This window comes from Eurosta solidaginis, chromosome 5 (genome assembly GCF_040869045.1).
Source record: "Eurosta solidaginis isolate ZX-2024a chromosome 5, ASM4086904v1, whole genome shotgun sequence".
Taxonomy (NCBI): domain Eukaryota; kingdom Metazoa; phylum Arthropoda; class Insecta; order Diptera; family Tephritidae; genus Eurosta; species Eurosta solidaginis.
Window position 1 is genome coordinate 4246045 of NC_090323.1, and position 24884 is coordinate 4270928.

Consider the following 24884-nt stretch of genomic DNA (forward strand, 5'->3'; position numbering starts at 1 on the left):
CAAATTTTAATGAATTTTAAAAACTGGTTGTTAAATAAAAAAGTTCAAAAAAAAAGGTTTGTTTTTGAAAGGATAACACAATTTTAACTTTATGGCTGGTCTGTTCCAAGATTTTTTTTGTATGGGCATCGTCCCAGTCTAATGCAGATACGTATATGAAAATCCTAATGTGTTTTATTTTCTAATAGCCTTGCATTTATTTTGATCTGCATAAGTCTCCTTCCATTTCTCATCTACTTCATGGAACAAGAAGTAAAAAAAAGTTTGTTTCGAATAAAAATAAAAGATATTAATCTTTCTAATGATTTCCAAAATATTTAAAATTTTCTCTCATTATTTGCTTTAAATAGAAAAACTTGCATTTGATTTCACGTCTCCCTTCTGAAATTTTTTATATGAACACACCCACTTGTGTCTATATCAGTGGTGGCTATATTGCGCTTCCAAAGTCACTAATGAATGAAATGAGCCACAGCAGCCAATGCCGCTGCTAAACGACACATCCATAGTAGCGAGGAAAAGAGAAAAGCTTGATGTTAATTATGAATCTTACAGAGTGAAATGTGACTGCCCTGCTTGGCCGACTCTGCTCTATGTCCATATGAATTTATAAATTATTTTTTGTAGCCACATCATTTAAATATAACATGAACTCAGCAAAAAGAATGAAGTTCAGCATCTTAGAGCCGGCTAGGCATAATTCAATAAAAAATATATAATTTAAACGAAAGTAACTAATAGTGACCTTAATTGTGAAAACTTTTGCAAAAATATTTAACGCTGTCAACATTGAGTAGGAAGGCCTCTGAAAATTACAACTTATAAATAGCTAAAGCACAGACGCATCACTAGAAAGAAATATAAACAATAATAATACATTCAAGTGAACAATTTTGCAGAGCAGAACATTGACTCATTATAAAGAAGTCAAGTGTGAAATAAAGAGAAATTATCGAAAATTATGAGAATGGCAATTGGTATGCCTAAATATTTATGCATGTGTATTAGGCCGGGTCGATTTGTGGGGAGGCAAAAAAATCGCCCATTGCTCTGTGAAAATCATATTTTAGGGATCAAAATAAGAAAATTTGCCGAAGGAACCATACCCCTAAAACGAATTCTGATGTCCCCCCCTTTGGGTCGTAGTGGCAAATTTTGAAAAATCCCACTTTGAAATGCCTATGTTTTTTCTTTTTGGAGTTTATTTTACTCTTATAAATTTATTTAGTCAGAACATATGTAAATGAAAAAATGAATTTAACTTAGTAATAGAAAAGAAATTGAAAAAATTATTAGAAATTGGCGTTTTTACAACCCCCTTTTAAAACCAAGGCATCACTGTGATGCATTTGCATGTCGTAAACATAGTTGTGTTGGTTTTTTATTCAACCGTTTTAAAAAATGAAGGTATCACTGTGACACAATTTCAGATCGTAAAATTGCTTGTGTTGTTTTTTTTAAGCCACCACAAGACACAGCAGGTAGAATTGAAATTGCCCCTACACAAAAGTTCGACCCAAAGGGGGGGAGGGGGCATCAGAATTCGTTTTAGAGGTATGGTTCCTTCGGCAAAGTTTCTTATTTTGATCCCTAGAATACGATTTTCACAGAGCAATGAGAGATTTTTAAATCGACCCGCCCTAATGTGTATGTATGAGTGGTGAAAGCAGTTGTGGTGTCAGTAGCCTCCCACTGGATATATTATTATGCCTCATTTCCTTGCTCGATTTTTCTTTTCTTGCTTGACAGCTGTTGACGCCTTCATGACATTTTCAGCCAAAGAAGCTGACTTTAGATCATAAAATACTATAATACATTTTTAAATAAATAAACAAGTAACTGGATAAACAAGCAATTAAATTTACGTAAATTGTGACTGTTGAGTTTCTTCGAAATTAATGCTAAAGCTGATTGCGAATGCGTTTGTTCGTTGTAAATTTATTAAAAATCAAAAATTGATTTTGTTATCCATTCGCATGAAATTTAAACACATCACGCTTTAGTACGAATATCGTTTTAACCACAAACATTGGCGCTTGCGTCAAGTTGTGGTCTGAATGTTATATGTTTATGTATGCATGTATGTATGTATGTATGTTTGTGCATCGATTCACCGGCGTAAAGTGTTTAAAAATAGCTTAAAAAAGTTATTTATTTAAACATTACTACAAACGCATTTATCTGCTTGCCCAATGCAAAAGCGCCATAATGGTTTCACATTTCTGCTATTATAATATTTTAACTGCGCCTGATTAAACTACTTTATACTAGTAAATAACACCGCAGCCACATACATACGCTATTATGCATATTTAGCTTAAGACCCAACGTTGCGTATGAGCAACTTTTTTATTTAAATCTAATCAAAAAAACAAACCAAAGTGCTTCTAGCTTCACTCACCTTTGTTCCAAGCATTTGCAATTCAAGCACGTCGTTCCCGTGTCCGCTGCAACACTACTGCGACTATCGTTGCTCGTCAACGCTGTTGTTGTTGTATGATGTAGGCAGCACTTACGACGGAGGCAAGATTTTGGTTGTGTTTGTATGGCTGGTGCGGAGAGTGTACGGGGGAAAATGCCATTGACACGCCCCTCACGTCCGCTAGAATAACCGGTAGTGGCTGTGGAAAGCAGACGTGTCTGTTGTTGTTGTTGTTGTTGGTGGTGGCGTTGTTGTAGCTGATGGGTGGCGAAGGCAGCGGCCGCACTATTGGCCATGACCCTCGAAGCAAGTGTGATTACTTGAGGGCGAAAATAGCGTGACGCTCTGTTTGTGTCGTCATTGTAACTAAAATGAGAGGCGTAAAGAGAGAGGAAGGAGAATACTTTAGTTATGATGGACATGCGCTTAATTAGAACTAATTTGTGCATTTTTGTTTATGTGTTATATACATACTTTTCACAGATTTGTTTAAAATTTTTTTGATTCGAATTAAGAATTTCTACTTCGAAATCAAGAAATAGTGGGTGGAATTTATGTCTACGGCGGCCGTCGTTGTATGGTGATAACGTGCTCCGCATACCACGCCAAAGATCCAGGGTTCAAACTCAGATCAAACTAACATCGAAAATTAAGAAAACAGTTTTTTCAATCAGAAGTAAGTTTTTCTAAGAGGGGTCGCCCCTCGGCAGTGATTTGGCAAACACTCCGAGTGTATTTCCGCCATGAAAAGCTTCTCAGTGACGATTCATCTGCCTTTCATAAAACATGTAGCTGCCTCCGCGCCTATTTGTAGGAAAAATGAAAAGCAGCACGACGCAAATTGGAAGAAAAGCTCGGTCTAAATTCTCTTCAGGGGATATTGCGCCTTGCATTTATTTATTTTATTAAATATGTGTCTACATAAAAGAACAAACAAATTATTAGCTACTTTTATCAGTTCTACCTATATGTTAAATACTTCCTAGCTCGACCCAACTACAATTTTATTTTATTCTATAAATGTTTCACGATTTTCAAAATCCACGGGGTATTCTCTATGCAGTTGTTGTTGTTTATTTGGTCTTGAAGGGTGAAATGCTTTTAAAGTCTTTTACCTTTTCTAGACTGAAAGAATTGCTCTTAAAAATATTGTTGTTCTGCTACTGGATGCATTTTACCCCTACCTCGGTTATAGTTTCTAAAATGCTCTTTCTCAAGCAATCTTACGAAACGCTTCATATCAGAAATTGATTGAAGAACGCCTGTCTCAGAATTTGATCCGAAAGCGCCTTATCTCAGCTACAAATGTTTATGAAAGATATTTTGAGATAGGTTCCACATAGAAGATCTGAAATAGGGTACTTTAGATAAAAGTTTTAGGATACGGATTTCGTCTAAAAAGTTTTGAGATAAGTCGCATTTAAGGCTTCTGAAATGTTCACTTGACTATCTGAACCTTTAAAAAAAAAAGACACTTTCAGCCAATGCCGACAAGTCTGTCATCTAACCCTTAAATTTTTGCCGTATCTGCTAGTAAATCATGAGTAAATTTTTTGATTTCCTAGGAAGAACTGAACTGAAGATCATGAACAAAACACAATTTCGTGATTACAATTTTAAAAACAGCTAGGGCAATAGAGTAGAATTTAATTTAGAAAATATTTGGGTTATAGACTCTGACTCTGTTTATGTGCTTATACTTTTTACACAGTTTACAAAAATTGAAATTACTATAGACAATAAATTTCAAACAGATAAGTAGATCAAGAGTTAAGCCAAATTACTAAAGCTTACGATTTCTCGAACTTGTTCGGGTAGAGATTTCTCGCGAGTGCCGCCTTCTCGCGAGATTCTCGAATTACTCGTAATACTCGCGAGCTTCTCGACTTTCAATTCTCGAATCTCGAAATACTCGTAAGGCTCGCGAGCTTCTCGACATTCAATTTAATCGATTCATTGGCTGTTTTATATAGAGCTTAGGATTTTTTCTGGAGCGCAAGCGAAAATTTCCATAAAACCACAACAAAAAAACACCGAAATGTATAGAATACTGCCAATGCAGCGTCTGAATTTAAAGTCGAGAAACTCGCGCGTATTACGAGTATTTCGAGATTCGAGAATCTCGCGAGAATTGAAAGTCGATAAGATCGCGAGTATTACGAGTAATTTGAGACACGAAAATCTCGCGAGAAGTCGAGTTCTGGATTTCTTGGGTATCGAAAAACTCGCTTGTGTTCGAGAAGAAATCGTAAGCTCTACAAATTACCCAATCATATAAGCTACTATCAGGGGCCTTACTCTGAAAACCGATGAAAAAGTAAAAAGACGATTTTAAATATGCAAAACTTCATTTATTTTTTATTTCAAATGCATAATGAACTGTAAACGCATTTAAGTACAGAAAATAAATTATGGTCCTGGATGTATATTTTTCCAATCAAACTGCTGCGCACAGGAAATTGTTGTTTTTTTTAATTGAAAATTCAGTTTCAACATTCTTATCACATTTGTAAATTTTCTCTTCAAATATACATATGTATGTATGTACATGGATTTAAAATAAATAAATGTAAGGTGCGATAACCTCTGAAGAGATTTTAGACCGAGCTTATCTTCCAATTTGCATCGTGCTCCTTTTTAATTTTTCCTACAAATTGGCGGTACGGGAACTACTTGTTTTATGCCGACTCCGACGGCATCTGCAAGGCAGATGAGTTCTCACTGAGAGCTTTTCATGGCGGAGTGCTTGCCAAACACTGCCGAGGGGCGACCTAAAAATTGTTTCTAAAATTTTTGATGTTGCTTTTCCTGGTGCGTGAACCTATTATCTTCGGTGTGGTAGGCGGAGCACGCTACCATCACACCACGGTGGATTTAGATAAATAAAATGAAGATATTTTTAACAAACGTATTTTGTTGTTGCGTGTAGATAACTTTTGACAGTAAAATGAAAGACGTTTTCTATGCATTATATACAGAGAGAATACTCTTATTGCTATTTCATTTCAATCCATTCAGCATTTAGGTGATTCAATTTTGAATTTCCCTACATATCAATACAATTTGATTACTCTTTCTGACTAAATTAGGAGTTATCATACAATTGAACAAAAGAAATAAGCAAATATGAATACTTTTGATGATCAAAAACTGAAAAGCATTTTTCAATCACTTTTTGGAATCATTTTTGAAGTCCTTTGATGATTAATTTTAGATATTCAAATCAGCTTTCTTCTTTTGTATGTATTCTCAGATAAACTTCCTCAACAAACCTACAAATAATTAACAATTAAATGGGTTTCCATAAATTACAGCAGCAATTATTACATTTATTTACTTATACTTGTACACATACATCTGTATATGCTAATACTGTGGTTCCAATTTAATATAACCATGAAAACAAAATTTTTAAAGTGAAAAAAATGTCCAGCAAATAAAAAATTTACGCACTTGGCACAATTTGTTGATGAATACGACACAAGGACACCACTGATAGAGTAAAATGTTTGAACTGATGGACAGAGATTTTGCTGTGCAAAGTCGAAAAGAACACCAAAAACATTTTTTTTAGTTTTTTTATAGACAAAACAAAAATTAAGATTTTTATTGAAGGCGATTATAAATATGCTTGCGAGAAAGTCTCAACTCCTCTTGCCTCATATTCTTCATGCATTGTTCTACTCGCTTTTACTCTAAACGATTTCATTGAGCTTGTTTTCTGAGACGGTCTAATATGTGTACATGTGTTTAAGCTAAAGGTCGATATAGCAAACTTTTTCAAATTTGTCGCCCGTGTTGTCATTTAGCAAATTTTGAAACTGCGTCGCAATAACACTTTTGTTTAACGATCACCAATATATTAGCATGAGGTACAAACAATTACACGTAAATCATGCAATAAAAAGTAACCAAAGATTTAATAAAAAATAAAAAAGAAAAAATTTGCGACAAAAATAAATATTTGGGAGTCGCATACATACTATGTATTCATGTATATACTTATGTATATGTGGGCTAAATTTCCAGATAAATTATTTAGCAGCTTTACTTTTTTGTAAGACCGGATGATTAGATTTGTTTGGCTGTAGCTGAATTGAATGAGTTTATATGCACTAGGCCGGGTCGATTTGTGGGGAGGCAAAAAAATCGCCCATTGCTCTGTGAAAATCATATTCTAGGGATCAAAATAAGAAACTTTGCCGAAGGAACCATACCTCTAAAACGAATTCTGATGTCCCCCCCTTTGGGTCGTAGGGGCAAATTTTGAAAAATTCCACTTTGAAATGCCTATGTTTTTTCTTTTCGGAGTTTATTTTTCTCTTTAGAAATTTATTTAGTCAGAACATATGTGAATGAAAAAATGAATTTAACTTAGTAATAGAAAAGAAATTAAAAAAAATTACTAGAAATTAGCGTTTTTACAACCCGATTTTAAAACCAAGGCATCACTGTGATGCATTTGCATGTCGTAAACGTAGTTGTGTGGGTTTTTTATTCAACCGTTTTAAAAAATGAAGGTATCACTGTGACACAATTGCAGATCGTAAAATTGTTTGTGTTGTTTTTTTTTTAAGCCACCACAAGACACAGCAGGTAGAATTGAAATTGCCCCTACCCAAAAGTTCGACCCAAAGGGGGAGACATCAGAATTCGTTTTAGAGGTATGGTTCCTTCGGCAAAGATTCTTACTTTGATCCCTAGAATACGATTTTCATAGAGCAATGAGCGATTTTTAAATCGACCCGCCCTAATATGCACTATATGTTTGTATTGAAATACATCAAGTTTATGGCAGACAGATGTTTTTGTGGGCGCTTAAAGTAAAGAAATCAATGAAAAGACTTAAAAAAAAGTCGTATTCAGGCCACTATATATTTATATTTATGCATAACTTAAATGCCCAAGCTTTAAAATATGTCAAATATTTTTACTAATAAATAAATTTTGTCTCGCCAAGGGAGTGTCAGGATTACTTCTCCATTTGTATTTTATTGTTTCCCAAAAATATGATAAGGCAAGTATATCGCACACCCAGGTGAATAGGGAGCTAATTCAAAAATCTGACATTTTGAAGCTAACAGTATCTCCTGACTTACCAATACAATACCTTCCGAACTGTATACTCGAATTATTAATATCTCCACTAGTCAACGAGAAAAAACTTTGGAAAATTTTAAAATTGCATTGGTGCATATGGAAAGGCAGTGAGTTTTTCGCATTTTCTGAACATGGCGAGTTTTTGAGTTGATCGCTATTTTGATCTAGGTGTGCGATATACATATTCAGAATGTATATCTTGTATTATTAGATCTGTGGCGCCGTGGTGTGGCGGCCGCCGTGGTGTGATGGTAGCGTGCTCCGCCTACCACACCGTATGCCCTGGGTTCACACCCCGGGCAACACAACATCAAAATTTTAGAAATAAGGTTTTTCAATTAGAAGAAAGTTTTTCTAGGCGGGGTCGCCCCTCGGCGGTATTTGGCAAGTGCTCCGAGTGTATTTCTGCCATGAAAAGCTCTCAGTGAAAACTCATCTGCCTTGCAGATGCCGTTCGGAGTCGGCATAAAACATGTAGGTCCCCTCCGACCAATTTGTAGAGAAAATCAAGAGGAGCATGACGCAAATTGGAAGAGAAGCTCGACCTTAGATCTTTTCGGAGGTTATCGCGCCTTACATTTATTTATTTATATTAGATCTGTGCACATTGCCTTAATCGCTTTAGCCATAACTTCTTCGACGGTTTACCCTTGAATTTTGAAGCTAGATCAGCTGATGTATTGATAAAAGACAATCAAAAATGGGAAACGTTGCCCTTTAAGCCCATTTTGCAGTTATGACTTCATATGTAAATGACAACGTACGTGGTAGTTTTCTGATGATTTCAGGACTAGTTCCGTATTGTTTTTGGCATCGTTTTAATAATAACGTTGTTACCTCAGAACCACTTCGATATAACTTTTATGTTCATATTGGGGTTTGGATAATTTGGGGCGAATCTTCGGAATACTTTGATTGATTTCGTTATGGTTTGGCGAGAATAAAGCGAGTATTTTGCGATCGTCTGCGGAACCATTTCCAAATTTTTTTATAGATCTTATCGAGAGCTTTCCGGGATTATTTCAGGATTTTTTTTGTAATCATTACATAAGGAAGGACTATTTGCATAAGTGTATCGTTCTCTACAGTTACGCACATCTACAGTTTTCACAACACATTTAATTCTGTCATTTATTTATTGATGCGACACCTGTTGGCAAGCGAAAGTAAATTGCCTGCATCTTAGCAAATGAAATTTGAATGTAAAATTTTCCATACCGTTTGACAATTGTCGTTTTCAGTTGTTGGTCAATTTAATTATCACTTTGTAGTCAATACGAACGGCAAACGCATTTGACATTGTACAACAGGCCGTTCCCATTGACATTGCCAAGTTTGGGGTCAAATTTGTCCCAATGAAAACCAAGCATACCAACATTCACAAACAGCAAAATTCTGACTAATTGATCTCGAAGAGATTTTACATTGATTATACTTTTAAAATAATCTATTTTTATTTAATTTAACCCACTCACGCACGCTGAACGCATGCATACATATGTACGTTGACTTCGCCACTTAATAACATTTGATGTGATATCACATCATGGCGCTACAGTTTAATCGTCTAATCGGTGTAAACCAAGTAAGTAATACCGGCATCTATTTAATTATGTACATATTTATAGCGGTTTTCACAGCCGGATTACCATTGCCATTTAAGCAGGCAATCAGGCTGTTAGCACGACTTAACCGCGTGCTTATCTGTAGTTTTGTTGCGTATGTATTTACATATGTATATGTGTCACTCGATCGCGACTTTTGTGATAGCATTTTTATGAATTCAAGTCGTATAGCACTCAAATCAATAAAACTACTTTGTAGTTTGTAAAGGCAAACTTTGTACATATATATGTATATTTTTAATGCTTGATTTTATTTCCACAGACATTTGTTTTAAGTTTGTATGGGCCCCTTTCGAGGTAACCACACAACGATGATAAATGAAGGTTGGATAGTTGCTATTGAGATGAATGAAAAAATATAAAACTCTCAAGTGTTGAGCTAAAAATAAATAACTAAATGCCTATGTACTTAAGGCATTGATAATCAAAAACAAGAGTTTTTCTACTACATACACTCATTTCCAAAATAAATACTCAGCCCACAACTTTCAGATAATTTTATCCTCTATCACCAAGATTAACTAAGTCGATCGTTTTGTAGTTACTACGGTGATATAAATTCATTTCACCAACAATAAATACTTTAACGGAATTTTTTTCGCCAAACAGATATTAAGGCGATAGGTAACGTTTTGAATTTTCCTTAATTTCAATAATTTTTAATAACTCCAGATAACCCTTCAAGCAAAGATTTGTGCCAAGTGCGAAAAATATTAACCGACGCTTTTTATTAGTAGCGTTATATTAAAAAAAATATCAGACGAAAATAGCAACAAAAAAATTATTCTGCTTAAAAACAATTTTTTGTTTAAATATTAACTTTGACTCACAAATCTAATAATACAAATTAAATTTCTGTGCTTATAATAAATGTTGCCAGGGGCTCGCCTAGAAAATATTAATATGTACGTTGCGAAGCAAGACAAAGTACTTATTGAGTCTTAATAGCTGGATCAAAGGTTGATTATTTTTTTAATGTTTTTTTGTGTTTTTTTTTTAATAGTATTTGCAAAATTATTGTTCCCGGCATTGATCTTGAACACTTTCTACTACTCGCGCCATAATTGAGTGTTAAGAGCAGCTGTTGTGACAGTAACAACACAAGAACAGCAAAACAAAAACATGTCAAATTAATAAAACAAATGAGATTTATAAAAAATGACGGCGGCTCATATGGCGCAAATGTGTACAAAAAAATTATTTTAAAAAGAAGAAATAAACGCCAATTCATAAGACATCTAAAAATTTTCCTAATTCACAGCACAAAAGATAGAAATTGAACATGACTAAGACGAGCGGCTGTAGTAATTAACTGATAATAAAATTATTTAAAGGCTATTGTTCAATGTTAGGTTAACTGTTAACGACTGATTAAATGAAATAAACTAAGTGGCGTGAGTTCAATAAGTTTTATGGTGGATTTTTTTTTTTTTAAACCAGTGTTTTAATCACGTGTAGCGACATAAATAATATTTTTTTTAATTTTAAGATATTTTTTTTATTGGCGGGAACATTTTTCAAGGAAATGCTTAGAAATGTTAGGTGGTCACAGTAATCAGGCACTCTTTAGACCCATCAAAAAGATATATTAGCAGCATACCAACTTGCAGCTATAAGAATAACAAGTGCTTAACGGACAGTGTTCGACGACGCGATCCTGGTCATAACCCAGAAAATCCCAGTGGACTTACTGGCAAGCGAAATGGCCGATCTGTATAACACTAATATCGAGCGATTATCTGAAGACGCCACGTAAAGAGCAAGGACACAAACAATAGCTACGTGGGAAGGACGGCGGGTGGCCTCGAGTAAAGCGCGTGGACCTTCACGTTAGTTTGGGACGTAGCTCAATGGAATGAGATACTTAGTTGACAGAGAGAGTTGAGATCCTCTTTGCTCAAGGTGTATCACCGAGTTAGAAAACGCAGAACACGTCATGTTCCACTGCCCCATTTTCACAAGGAAAGACTCACCTTGCATAGAGATTTTGGGGAGGAACCTACCGTGAGAAATTTAGTATCAACAGGAATACAACAGGAAGGAATGTTAGACTGCAGTGAGCAAAATTACATTTATACTCATGACACGTCTGATGGATGCTGATAGGGGGCGCAGAGAAATGCGCAGGCGAAGCAGTGGCGATAAAATCGACACTCAGAGCAAATAGCGGGCACCTGGACGCAGGGACAACAGTAGGCTCTTAAAAAATGAGAAATATGGAACGCCAATCTGAAGTAATGCGAAAGTGGTACCCGGGTTGGCGACGGTTCCAAAAATGGGGTGGTTTTTTAGGCAACGGATACATGGTTGCTGCGACGGACTTCGTTAACTTTATTAATACTAAACAATTTATATCCTAATTATCCCACATCTACATCAGCTATCCGTTGAAAAAAGTTACTTTTGCCGTGCGGAATATAATTAAGTTTTGGTCTGAAAATAAGCTGTGCAAAATTTTACTCGAAATGGAAAAACTCTTAGAACTGCCGCGTTTCATCAAAATTTTTAAAATCATATGCATTCAGAATACAGCATTTACATAAAATAATTGTTAACCGTTAATTTGTTTATTATTTATTACGTGAAAATGACAACAGAATTAGCTAAGAATAATAAAAATGTATTGGGTCTGAGATTTCGCGAAGTTATCCATTTACAAAGAACATGATAAAGCCATTTTCGTACTACTCAAAAAATCTTCAGTTTTTATATAGAACTACGAAAAAGTTTTTTAACTCCATTAAATGCCTTCCTTCGTCCTTAAATCTCGACATATAAAGTTCTTCAATCAGACAAATATCTTAGGCGATATTCATGCATTTTCGCTTTTTGGCAATACTGCGGCAGTGATTGAAGCTAAACAAGTTCTTAAAATACAAAAAAAAAAAAAAAACAAAAAAAAAAACTCATAGACGAAAAATGATAAATAATTTATGATCTAGAACTAGAAGAAATGGCAACTAAACTTCAATTTAAAAATAGCGCCTTGAGCAGAACAGTCCGTAGAGAGTTTTCCATTTATGCAATTTTTTGGATAAAAATGGACCCACCCAGTGGATATTCTCAGATCGCTTTTTAATTTGTCATCGGGCATTCTCTGAAATAATTATGAGCAATTTCGTGTGATTTAAAAATCCGAATGGGAATTCAAACTGCGACATCTTTTCAGAGATTTTTGAAATTTACAAAACAAAGAAATTTGAAACTTTATTAGAATTTTAAACGAACACTGTGATATGCCGTTTTTAAATAAAATTCTGTGATACGTTCTTCTTCGGGCGAGTTCTCGGATACGGCGGCTTCGAGCCGGTATCCACGATAAGGTGATATTTCACTCAGCCACATATAAAAACAAAATGTTTGGTAGATTTTGTTTAGATAATGTTTAAATATGTCTTTGGAAATTTTGAACTTCATGTTCGCGAACACTTTTACTGTTATATCAACTAAACTCTTTTATGATGTACCTGCACTTTTGTTTAGGCCCAATAAAAAGTACCGTTAACGTACACTTTGCATGCGAATGTTACTTGTTATTTAACGCTCCAAATTTAAACAACAACTAGGCTAAATAAACTAAAAAAAATATTTCAACAATAAAAAAAATTGATTTTATCTCTCACAAACACTTTCACTCAATTAAGGACTGAAAATCCTGTTATAACAACAATATATTTTTTACAACTTTTTAAAATATTTTTGTGTTTTGTTTTAAGCGTTACACACAACGTTCATTAACTCACCGATGATTGTTCATGTAGTCCGATAGGAAACTGACTGGTGGACTATGGCTAAAGATTGGTGGACTATGTGAAATCATTTTGATGGCTGCTGTTTTAATTATCGTTTGTAGTCTTATTGATTTTATAACAAGTTGTTGTAATTGTTGTTTGCCGCCGTTCACTGATATGATAAGCGGAAAAATGTTGATTTTTAACGCCAACGACGTTGAAATATTTTTGCTTTCTCTACGCTCGAACGGTTAGTGATATTGTTGTTGTTGGTCAATCAGCTGTAGTTATAGTGCAGGTTTCTAGCAGATTAACCAGCAGTTGCTATTATCGTTTTTGGAAATTGTTTGTGTACTCTATTGATGCTTGGTTTGCTTGTTTGCTGATAATGTTGTGTGTGTTTATGCTGTAGAAAAAAAAAATAAGAAAAATCATGAGCTCTTGAAATGATCTGATATGTTATACATAATTTTAAAAATAATATGTTTTTATTATGTGAAAAATGTAACTCATTTTCAGTGTTGATAAGGGTTTAGTATAAATAGTTTACTTATTACTACCCTGCAAAAAATCGTGGAATTAATCCCTAAAGAGATTGGTCTCCAATTGAACTCTTTTGTCTACTTTTGGGCATAATTGATCCCCTATAGTCCCTTGCGGGTACAGTTGGGATTAGTCAGTTTGCTGTCTATGTAGCCCACTTTAAGAAATATTAAAAAAACAGCAACGAAGTAAAATAAAAAAGTTTACGTGTGATTGAATCGAATTATTTAAGAAAAATCCGGAGCCCTATACCGAACCTAAATTACTAGGACTTAACGACTAAGCCGGAGTTAGGGTTAAATTTTCGGAGACTATTTTTTAATCCATTTATAAAAGTTGTTCCGCCCGCTCAAATAGATTTTGTGGCTTGGCAAACGCTTCGATTGTGTTTTTGTCATGAAAAACGCGCCTATTTGAGTGCTTATAGAACCGAAAAGAGACTAGTCTGCTTATGTTCCCATACGGGTACAAAGAGGACTGGTCCTATCGATCCCTTTCGGGTATAAATGGGTACAACTAGTCTCTTCATAGGACATGCTCAAACAAAAGGGAACAGTTCAACTCATACAAAGAGATCAAAACTGGCATTGGTCGCATACTCCTTTGCGACTCATCCCGGATTCATCCTAGACCAATCACATTCTTTGCAGGGTAGGAATGCGCTTAATTATGAGCGAAAAATGCTAAAAGTGGCGGTAAAAAGCAAAAAATTCATGACAAATGTAAACAAATACTTTTTTTTTTAGTTTTGCTTGCGAGCATTTACACTTAATTGAGTGTAAAAATAAACAAATTTTTTTTGCAATGTAAACAATATGATTATAGTTGCTGTGTAGTATTTCGTTTCGTCGAGTGTAATTGACGTAACGTGCCAATGCCGCATTATATTTTGTTTTTGTTATGTTTTGAGTAGACGTGCAGTTAATTGGCTTGATTGGCGAATTTTACTTTTGTTTCCATGCAGCTGAGGTTTTATTATAAATATCTTGTTTACTTTGTCATGGAGAGCTTTCTTTTGAGTGCTTATTTTTACTTTTTTCTCAATTGTTTATCCAGAGCGTAATGTGAGCCAACCCTGCTTCGTTGGATTTAAATATTATTCAAACGTCACTGACATGACTACAGTTGAGAAATCGATACCAATTTGATGCTACCCCACTATTTTTCAAGCAGAAATCCATGCAATAGAAGTTTGCGGTAGAGTATATCAACGTAGAATCTTATACAATTTTCACACACACGGCTTATTGAATAATAAAGGCAGTTTTCTACATTAAGGCGCTTATTGAGCTCAATCTTCCCTGCAAAATTCGAATCTATAATTATATCATTAGTGACTAATCGAATGCCTAATGAAATCAAAAGCCCAATGCAACTCTGTTGGCCGCGTTCAGGTGGTGTGTTCAGTGCTTAAAAATGTCATTTGTCAAAGTAAATGTCATTGTCTGTCATATAGCATTGTCATTTTAGTCGCTTGACATTTCATCCTTCATACTAATCGAGCAACTACTTCTGTGTGAAAGCAAAAAATTTACGATTTCATTAGAAGGTGAAATGAGATCATTAAGTTGCTGTGTGAAAACAGTATTATACTCGAAGATTATCCTAATTACTTCAGGCAGCCCGCCTTACGTACCTTGTAGTCTTACACAATGCTTTGAAGTCCTTATTTACCTGGGAGTCAAATACCAGGTTTTGTTAGGACGGTTTCCCGGACAACGGGGACATAAATGCCAAACATAAGTAAATGAATAACAATGAAGTTCAGGCGACACTGGACTGAATGCTTAGGGCAAAGGCACGCCAAATTTTTTATACTTCCAGGAACGCGAGTATCAGCCAAACTCATTATTCTAAGCAGAGCAGACCTGCGAACTCTCATTGTGTACTACATAGTACACTTTAGTCTACGACATCACCTCAGTAAGTTTAAGCTATCCGATACACAACTTTTAGCTGGAGTATGAAACGCCGGTGCACATTGTCTGCGATTGCGTGGCTTTGGCAAGGCAGATACTTCCCCATCTATGTGCCGTGGCTCTTAAGCCCTTCGTGATATGGAGTAAAAATACTGAATATGTATTTAAATACATTATACATTAAAAACGTCCACATAATGTAATAAGCGAAAAGGTCAATCACAACAGATGTAAATAAAGGTCGCAGTATATCGAAACCTTATAATAATAATGATAATGTAATTAACGGCCATACAAATATGTGTTTTGAATGTCAATAAACATCCGAATATCTCACGAACTGAAATATTGGATTCTTCATTGAATGATAGTTGCAGTTGATTGCTATAATCATAAAATTTTGTACATTTGTAAACACTTATGAAAACAAATTTCGTCGAACGAATCATTTTATAGCCATAGATATCATTAAACCTCCAAACAATCTTTTTTTGCCAGTATTCTCAACGTTATTTCTGTGCAATTTAATATTGCACTTTATGATTATTTAATGTTTATGCGATGCTAATTTGTTAGCTCATTTGTCAGGCTTTATTTTAAATTTCATTGAAGTAATCGACAATCGGAGTGATTCCAATTCAAGCCATTACGTGAATGTTCAAATATGCTGTAAACTACACATTTTTCCTACATACTTGTATGTACAAATGTATACTTAACGTTTCGTATATTTTGATCTCAAGCTTCAAGCTTTAGAATTATGAACCCATACGTACCACCGCGTTCCTTAATTCAGTACCTATCCATCTGTAAGCTTAATTTGATAATAACACTCATCGAATAAAGACTTTGTGAAATCCTTAAATTACATAGTTAAGCATATATCACACACCTAGATCAATAGGGATCTAACTCAAAAATCAGATATTTTGAAGTTATGAGTACTCAGCGCTTTCCGATTCAGTACCTAACGAGTTATATATTCGATTTATTAAATACCTCTTATCAGCGAGAAGACTTTTTCAAAAATAAATTTTGCTTTTCTTGAACATTGCGATTTTTTGAGTTGAATGCATTTTAGATCTAAGTTTCCAATATAATAGCCAATATCACCAGATATAAGGTCTGTCTAAGTGTATAATAGACTAACCCACTCTATAAAACAAAAAAGCTAGAGTACTTTCTCGTCGGAGCCATGAAGCTTAAAAAAGTTATTTGAGAAAGTGCTACCGCTGTTAGATATCCAAAAAGTGTATATAATATAAAAATGGTAAAATTTGGATTATGGAGGAACTTCCAAAAAATGGGAGAAAATTACCGGCAGATAGCCACGCCTACTTTTGCTTCCTCAGGGAATTTCCAGCCGTGGTTTCGAAAAAAACTTTAGTTTTATTGATAGTGTTAGCGTTAATGTCAATCAATAATTATAGCAAAATAAAATATTATTTGATGTTTCATACAAAAGTAGTGGCAAGCTTTTGAATATGTCCGATCGGGGCCCGTATTACGTGTTACGATCAGTGACTGAAAACCATTTTCAATCTAGCGATAACTATTCAACTATCAAACTATTTCTAAAAATTAAAATACGTTACGGATCTAACGCTCACTATATGTCGCTAGTTCGCATATGCTATTAATCCGATCCATTATTTCAGAGCTATTGTGATTTAAAAAATGAGTTTCGATCACGGATCGTACCCTGCTCAAATTGTTAACGAAACGGCCATACAATACTAAAAACTCTAACTCAAAGGAAAGGTGTCTACAAAACCTTCAACTCAGCAATACATATTTTCATGTATTTTTTTGAGTATTGCTCCAACTATGTATGAAATAGTTCTACAAATTAAGTGTTTCTTGTTACACAGACTTAGCTTTTAAAATTCTTCAGCAGGTCTTAAAAATGTAGGCGTGGCGCACAACCGATTTAATAAATTTTCACAAAAAAACTCTTATTATCATAAAAGTAACGTTTATACTAAATTTGTTTATGATAAATAAGTCTTTGTTATACTTTTGGCGTTACTTGTGAAATGTATTGGAAGTTTTCTTACGTAGCGGTCCTTGCAACAAAATTTGTTTTAAAAAGTGGGCGCGGTCTTTAACAAATTGTTCATTTACACTAAGTTCGTAGCTTAGCAAGACCAATATTTCTGCTGAATTTTAACATGCTATCTTCAATGGCGGTCGCTGATCTCGGTGCAAGTTTCGGGCAAAGCAACATCAAAAATTTAGAAAAGTGTTATATTTCAAAACAAAAAAAAAAAAAATCTAATCGGGGTCATCCCTCGGTGGTGTTTTGCCAAACACTGCAAGTGTATTTCTCTCAAGAAAAGCTTTTCAGTGAAAATGTGTTTGGGGTCAGCATAAAATATGGAACCTAAGTGTCATCCTGCCAATTTGTAGAAAAAAAAAAAATTAAAAGGAGCACGACGCAAGTTGCATCAAGTATTTATTTCAGGGGCGGAAACTGTTATTCCTTTTATAATATAATTTCTTGCAAAATTATTAATTTTGGACTTTTAATATATTTGGATCAAGATACAAATTATTTTCGGATTTTTATTACCTGAGTCCGGTAGAACTAGTTAAACTCGGACATTTAAAAATAAAAGTCCGTAAATAAAAGTTAAATCAGGCCTTTTATTTTTTAAGGCCAAAATTAAAGTCCGGCTTGATAACAAAGAAACGGCTTGTCCGAATTAACAAAATTTTAATGTCCGAGTTTAACTAGTTCTGTCGGAATCAAAAAATAACAATAGAGATTTTAGTTTTATATATGGACTTTTATGGTAAAACTTCGAAAAATAAAAAGGATGCATGATTCGACATGATATTGCAATAGGGATACCTGAGAACTCAAACATTTTCACCTAGGACAATTTTTTGACCCGAAAAAAAAAAGTATTATTTTCCGTCCTTGATTTATTTATTTATTTATCTTCAATGAAATTTGATTTGAGGCTTGCACAAGTTCTTTTAAATGTAGGCGGTGCCACGCCCATTTCGCAAAATTGTATTAAATATGTGACTTGCGTACCTTGGTAACTGTCTAATTTTTTTCAAAATTTTCGATATCGAAAAAGTAGGTGTGTTACTGTATTTATAAAAAAACGCTCTGCTCTCTATTTCCCTCTGACATATGGGTTCGGTATGTGGTTTGGCTGTTGATGGAACGTAAAGTGAAACAAAAATATTTTACTTATCACGTGTTTTTCTGTCAAAGTCGAAAATATGGCAAAAAATTCAATGGAAATGCGGCCTAATGTATTCAAAAGTAGTTTTCCCGACTACGATAAGCCCTAGAGTTGCTTCACGCGTCACAACTTTGTCACGATTTACTGCTTATAATAACTAAACATATCTGATCAAACAACAGCATTCGTCATCTGTTTCATATTAGCTCAAATACGGCTTTGTTTGTTAGTTGTGATAAAATGTTTTACCCGCTCAGCTGTTTCGGCTGATAATGGCCTCAGACGGCGTCTAATGTGACGTCGAAACAAGTGCTGCCTGTAGTCGCGCGGAGGCTATTTATCAGTTTAAATGTTTGCAATTTTTTCATTGCTTTTTTTTTCGTTGAAATTGTTTGATTTCATTTCAGCGTAGTATTTGTAGTAAATATTTTCCGAATAATTGTCACTACGGGTAAACTCATTTGTTGTATTTACATGGCATTGTTGTTGAAGGTTTGACATTATCTTTTATCTATAAGTCAGTGAACTTATCGTTATCTTAATAAATGGGTGTGTGATAATCTAAGCTTTTTATTAATAATTTAGTCACTAGAGGGCGTTGATAGGCAATTTTTGTAGATTTATGAAAATTTGAAATTCATTTAAAAAAAATTTTTTTTAATTTGGCTTCAGTGCTTTCAGTAAATATATGGTTCCTCTTTGGCGTTATTATTGTTTTTACTATTTATTAAACCCATACAATTTTTTTAATTTTTTTATTTAGCGATCACTTTCACGTTCAATGCTTTTTCACTGTTCGCTTTATACATATTCGTTGAAATTAACCCTTTAAACTTTGTTTTTGTCATTTGCATCCACTCTTTGTACCTTTTTCAACATACGTAAGTACATGTGCAAACAGACAATGCCTATTTACAATAACAATTCGCACATATATATATGTATATATATACATATGTATATATAAAGCTCAAAAGTTCTTTTCGCCTTTTCTATTGTCAGCCGCGCAGAAAAGTGAAACTCATTAATTATTAATATAGTCCCAAAATAAATTTATTAAATAACTCATATATGGCTAATACAAGGACAAACAATTTTATTTCATTTTTTGCTGCTTATAAACTTGTGAAAGAAGCCGGTCAAAAATTTTAGTTAGCGCAGTGAGGGGGCTTTTGGCGATCACGCTGAGCCATCGTGTACGAAACAGCATAAACGAAAAGTCATTAAAACAATTTGTACACGCTATTCAACATAAATTATTTAATTTTTTTTTTAAATGTTGTTTTTTGTTTAGACCACAAACTAAAATTTTCGCCGTTCAGCTTGAAAATAGAAAAGTTTTCACAGAAACTTGCATACTTATATGCTAAATAAACCGCCTATAAACATATTCCCACGTACCGTATTTATTTAAACTTTTTGTTGTGCTTTCTTTATATTGAGCTGCTAAATATTTTTGTGTGTAATTTTATTATTTGTTTTGGTATTTATTGTGATCGTTGCCGATCCTTTTATTGCACGAATTTTTATATGCAAATCTTTTTCGAACTATTTTTCAACCGTGCGCGTTTTCTTCACCAGCTTGTACGTTGACTGCGGTGTGAAAAATGCGAATGTTCAGCTATTTTATTGGTGACTTACCAACAAAACTAACCCAAACACCAAAAACCGACTCGATCGACTGAAGATCGCAATCGACCAACAATTCGCACAAACTTACGCGCAGTGTCAAGCATTTACTCGATTTTTCTATTTCTAGTATGTATATAGATGACTCTTGTTTGCTGCGCTCATTTAGCACAAAACTCACTCGCAATCAGTATCACCCAGCGCCTGCTCCCTGCTGTATAGCGAACAGCTGGTTGGTAAGGAGGGAAACGAGTAGTCTGCAAGCAACCGAAACGCCGGGCAGGTAGGTTGATGAGGTTGCGAGCCACGATCAAAAATATTTTACGAGCGCTTTACGCGACAATACATTTGCATGAGTACGAGAATAGGCAGTAATTGCTGCTTATCACTTGTGTACAGTGTTTTGGTTTAGATAAAAAATGAGGAAAACAAAATAATTTTAGCTTTTTTTGATTTGTAAATTTATTTTCGTTAATTAAAAAAATATTCTGAACTGTGTGACAAAAATCATGTAAATTAATTTCAAAAACATTTTCGAAATCATTGGGAAAAACTCTAGAACTTTTTCAAAATCTTCAAGAATATTTCCAAATTTTTCTTACGAATTTTAAGATACTTTTTGAGTATACAGTTTTCTGGCTCAATTCATTATAGTCTTAAAAAGTGCAAGTTTGAAATATTTTTTATTTGATTCAAACCAATTTTTAAACAGTTTTTTCACGAACCTTCTTTTAAATTTTATTCCCACAAATTGTGTAAAATCAAATTCTTTATGTGATGGAAAATCTGAAGCAAACTACGAGAAGAAAATTTCAAAAATTATTGCTAAAATTAGACTACAAAATTCCCTACGCAAAAAATTTCCCAAAATTGAAAGATCTGGAAATAATAATGCATTTTAAAAGCTTTTCGAAATGCCAAAATTTTGCGAAATCGTTTTTGAAGATGTTCTTAATATTAACAATTAGTGGAAACTAAATTGGGGTAAAACCGAACTCCACTTTCTTCTTAATAGCTCCTGCCACCTGTTAATTTAACTGAATTTAATATTAATATTTGTGTTCTACTTCAGTTTCATTAACTTATTGTTTAATGCTAATTAAACTTCCTTAACCTTAACGCCATAGTCGTAACCATACCCATATCCATAACCATTTCCAATGTGATCGATTAATGGTGCCATAACCTAAAAATGCTGAAAATTTCATAAAAATGAAGAAAACGCAAAAAATTACTAACATATTCCACAACAAATAAGTCTCTTAGTAATAACGTATCCAAAATAAAGAATAAAATCTACAAAAAGTTATTAAATTCACCAACTCAAATATTTTGAGGTTATGGATATGGCGCACATAGGTAGATTTTAGACATTTAGGCGGCCATAATTGAATTTCTGAAAGTTGCAACAATTACAAAAAAAAGCACTCCCACAGCTGAAGAATAGACAGGGGAACAATAATTCTACCCCTTCCCATCCATCACATACCTGACGTTAGCTGTCAAGTAATCGGAATTTAGCTATTTCTGAAACGCGTGTTATGGTTTTCTTTTTAACCTATGTGAAATCGCATGTTTTAACGTGAATATTTTAAGTTTTAAAATTGCGATAGATTCTGATATTTCAGGTAAATACCAGCATTATTAAAGGTGTTTGTGATTTTTAAAAAATATAAATTGATAAAGAACCTATTTTATTTAGGATGTTAAAAATTTTTTTTTTTATATTTGGTGTTCAAAACCAGTTTTGTTATGTTTCCAAGTCCGTTCAAGTGAAAATTAGTTTTGAACATGGTACTTGGCCCAATTAGCTTGCCCACTGCATTAAATTTAGCCGCAGATACTTGCAGATAGGGGGTTAGATAGAGGGTTTGATACACCCTTGTTGCTGTACAACATGAAAAATAGATCACTGCGCAGGTAATCTTAGTGTTACACAGTGTAATATCTACTTTAATATAGCCGATTAGTTACACAAATTATTACAACTTTTCATAAAACAATTTAAAATTTACTCCAGATAAAGACAGAACTAAGTTGTTACACTTCTTGCTATACAACAAGAAATATAGTGTCACTGCGCAGCTTTTTTTTAGTGTTACACAGTGTAATATCTATTTTTTTAATATAACCGATTAATTACACAAATTATTCTAATTTTTCATTTATTAAACAGTTTTAAGAAGATATAGCAATAAAATATTTTTGGCCGCCTAAAACTTGAAAATCTACCTATGTGTGGCGCGAAACCAAAACCCAATGGGTTGACTATGGTATGGTTATGACGTTAGCGTTATGGTATGGCACCATTAATCGATTACATTGATTTCCATAAGGTAGGTTCGATCATCTGTTTTATCTGGTTATGGTTATACGGTTATAAGTCACCATTAGTTGGCCCTTTACTCTTTGGCCTTATCAATTTATATCAACAGTATTCAACCTAATGCATTTGCTTCATTAATCGACTCTTCCATACAATTGAGCTATTTTCAAGTGCATCTTGAGCAAATTAATTCAGTATTTTCCTTGTGTAATTATGCACCTTCTTGCACTGTACTTGTCTCAATTGGTTGAGAGTTTGACTACAATCATGTTTTGTGCTCCGATCGTGCCCAAAGTGATGGTGAGTGCATTATCAATTCGCTCTGTTTTTAATTTCCTTTTGGTGTACGTGACAAACGTGAGGATTGCCAGATAGCTGAAGGTAAATACATACATAAAAGGAAATTATACAAAAAGAAATGATTTGTTTGACCTTCAAAAATGAAGAACTATTTCAAGTTGTACGAAGTATTCAGAAAATGAAGCATCTGTTGAACGGATGCGTAGTCTGTGGTTTAAACTCTTTTATGTTCTATATTCATCAAGGCAGTTGAGATTTCGGGTTTTCAAAATCCAATGTAAAAGAAAATAATATGTTTTGATTGGCAAATATCAGAAATATTAGTATGTAGGTATTGCGTCATATAGCGTATTTTGACATTGAAGAAAATAAGAAACTAACAATAATTACTTTGAAAAGGCCAGATCAGAATTCATGCAGTCAGACTATAGGCATTCTACAGCTCCCTGTGAACTTTTTTTTAAACAAGGATGCTAGGATGTAAATATTTTCAGTGGAATACGCCATAACAATAGAACGATAATGGAATGAAAATTACACCTAAACTTACAAATTCCAAAAGATATACAAAAAAATTCTATCATTTTCTCAATGAAAAGCGATTGACAAAACTGTCATCAAATGAAAGACATATGTTTTTTGCAGAAATAAAAACCTTCGACTGTAGACCAATCGCCAGCCTGTCTTTTTAAATATTTTGAAACTCTTGAGCTATACAGAAGCACTCAATATAAACATTGTGTGATATGGTTTGTGAGTATTGTGAATTTATGGTGCGATATGTTAATACATCTCTATGTAATTCAAAAATTCACACCCGGCTGCTGTAATGGTTGTCCTTAGCCTTCCAAACATTTAAGTGGATATAATAAGAAATTCAAAAATAGTCTGTAAACAAACAATTATTTCTTCAAAGTGGCGCCCAACGGTCTTCAAAACCGTTGAAAGAACGGTTTACGCTTTTTCTGACTACCTCGGGCTAGCGGAACGATAAAAATCTTAGTACATACCCCTGTTTTAAATCGAACAAAATCAAAAGAATTAAGAAATAAACTTTGTACATTTATTATTTTATTTTTAATAGTCCTGATAAAGCGCAATATCCAGATCACAAGAAAGCGCTAAGCAATTTGTTTACACTTATAAGCCAATGTTTACGTTTTTTATGTAAAAAAATATGTATATTCCTCTATTATTATTCATTTTCTTCACAAAATTTCGTTCGAGATGTGTCCTGCCTACATCAATTGAAACCAAGGTCCAAGAAATTCTTCCAAGCTTCAGTAAATTTATGGTTGCAACACTTATCTCGGAAGCACTTTTAACCAGAAAGTGGATAAGAAAATAGGAAAATACATGTTTTCAAACAAAAAGTTTTCAAGTTTAGCTTACGAGAGAAAAATAAAAAACCCCCTTTTTTTTGTAATCTGGGGACCGCGCTTATGTTTGTATTACTTCATTAATTTACGAAAGTTTAAATATCAAAATGATTTGCATGAAGACATTTTACAATGGCGTGCTCACTGAATATACGACACCCAAATATAAAATTACACATTTTCAAAGAATATAGATTGAGTCACTACAGATTTTTCGTCGAGAGACTTTCGTTTAATTTATGTAACGAGCTTAGCGCTGGCTTCCTCGGAATCTTTATCAAAATCATATTCTATTCCTTAAAAAAATGTTTTTAACATGACTTACGTTTGACATGATCTGTTGGTAACTCTGTACTTAATACCTGTTAACTTTGAAGCTGATATCGAGCAAACATACTAAAGTACATATATATATATATATGCACAAACACATATGCATATAAAATTTGTAAAAGTTGTTGTCGTATGACTTGCCGGCTATTGTTGTAGTGTTTGTTGCTTGCAGTGTTATCAAGTCTTGCTGCAGTAATTTATGAGCTGCAATGATTATAGCCTTTTGGTGAGCATTGATAGTTTACACAGATGTAAGTATGTATTTGCATTGTTGCTATTTTTATATTTTACATGAGATAAAAATATCGATGTGTAGTACTCGCATGTATAACAAGTAAGGAAGGCTAAGTTCGGGTGTAACCGAACATTACATACTC

At 33.9% G+C, this 24884-nt stretch overlaps 1 protein-coding gene across 2 annotated transcripts in view; it reads right to left on the minus strand.

The window, feature by feature from the left end:
- The window catches only part of Gbs-70E (Glycogen binding subunit 70E), a 142913-nt gene that overhangs the window by 24250 nt on the left and 93779 nt on the right, over positions 1–24884 (minus strand). The window contains exons 1-3 of one of the 2 annotated variants that reach the window (XM_067757274.1): positions 19942–20255; positions 12891–13284; positions 2402–2788 (exon numbers count right to left, since the gene is read on the minus strand). In XM_067757274.1, the coding sequence (XP_067613375.1) occupies positions 2402–2788; positions 12891–12967 (464 nt within the window). In that variant the 5' untranslated portion in view covers positions 12968–13284; positions 19942–20255. Of the gene's footprint in view, positions 1–2401; positions 2789–12890; positions 13285–19941; positions 20256–24884 lie in introns of those variants that run through there. The other variant, XM_067757275.1, reaches the window with a different exon arrangement.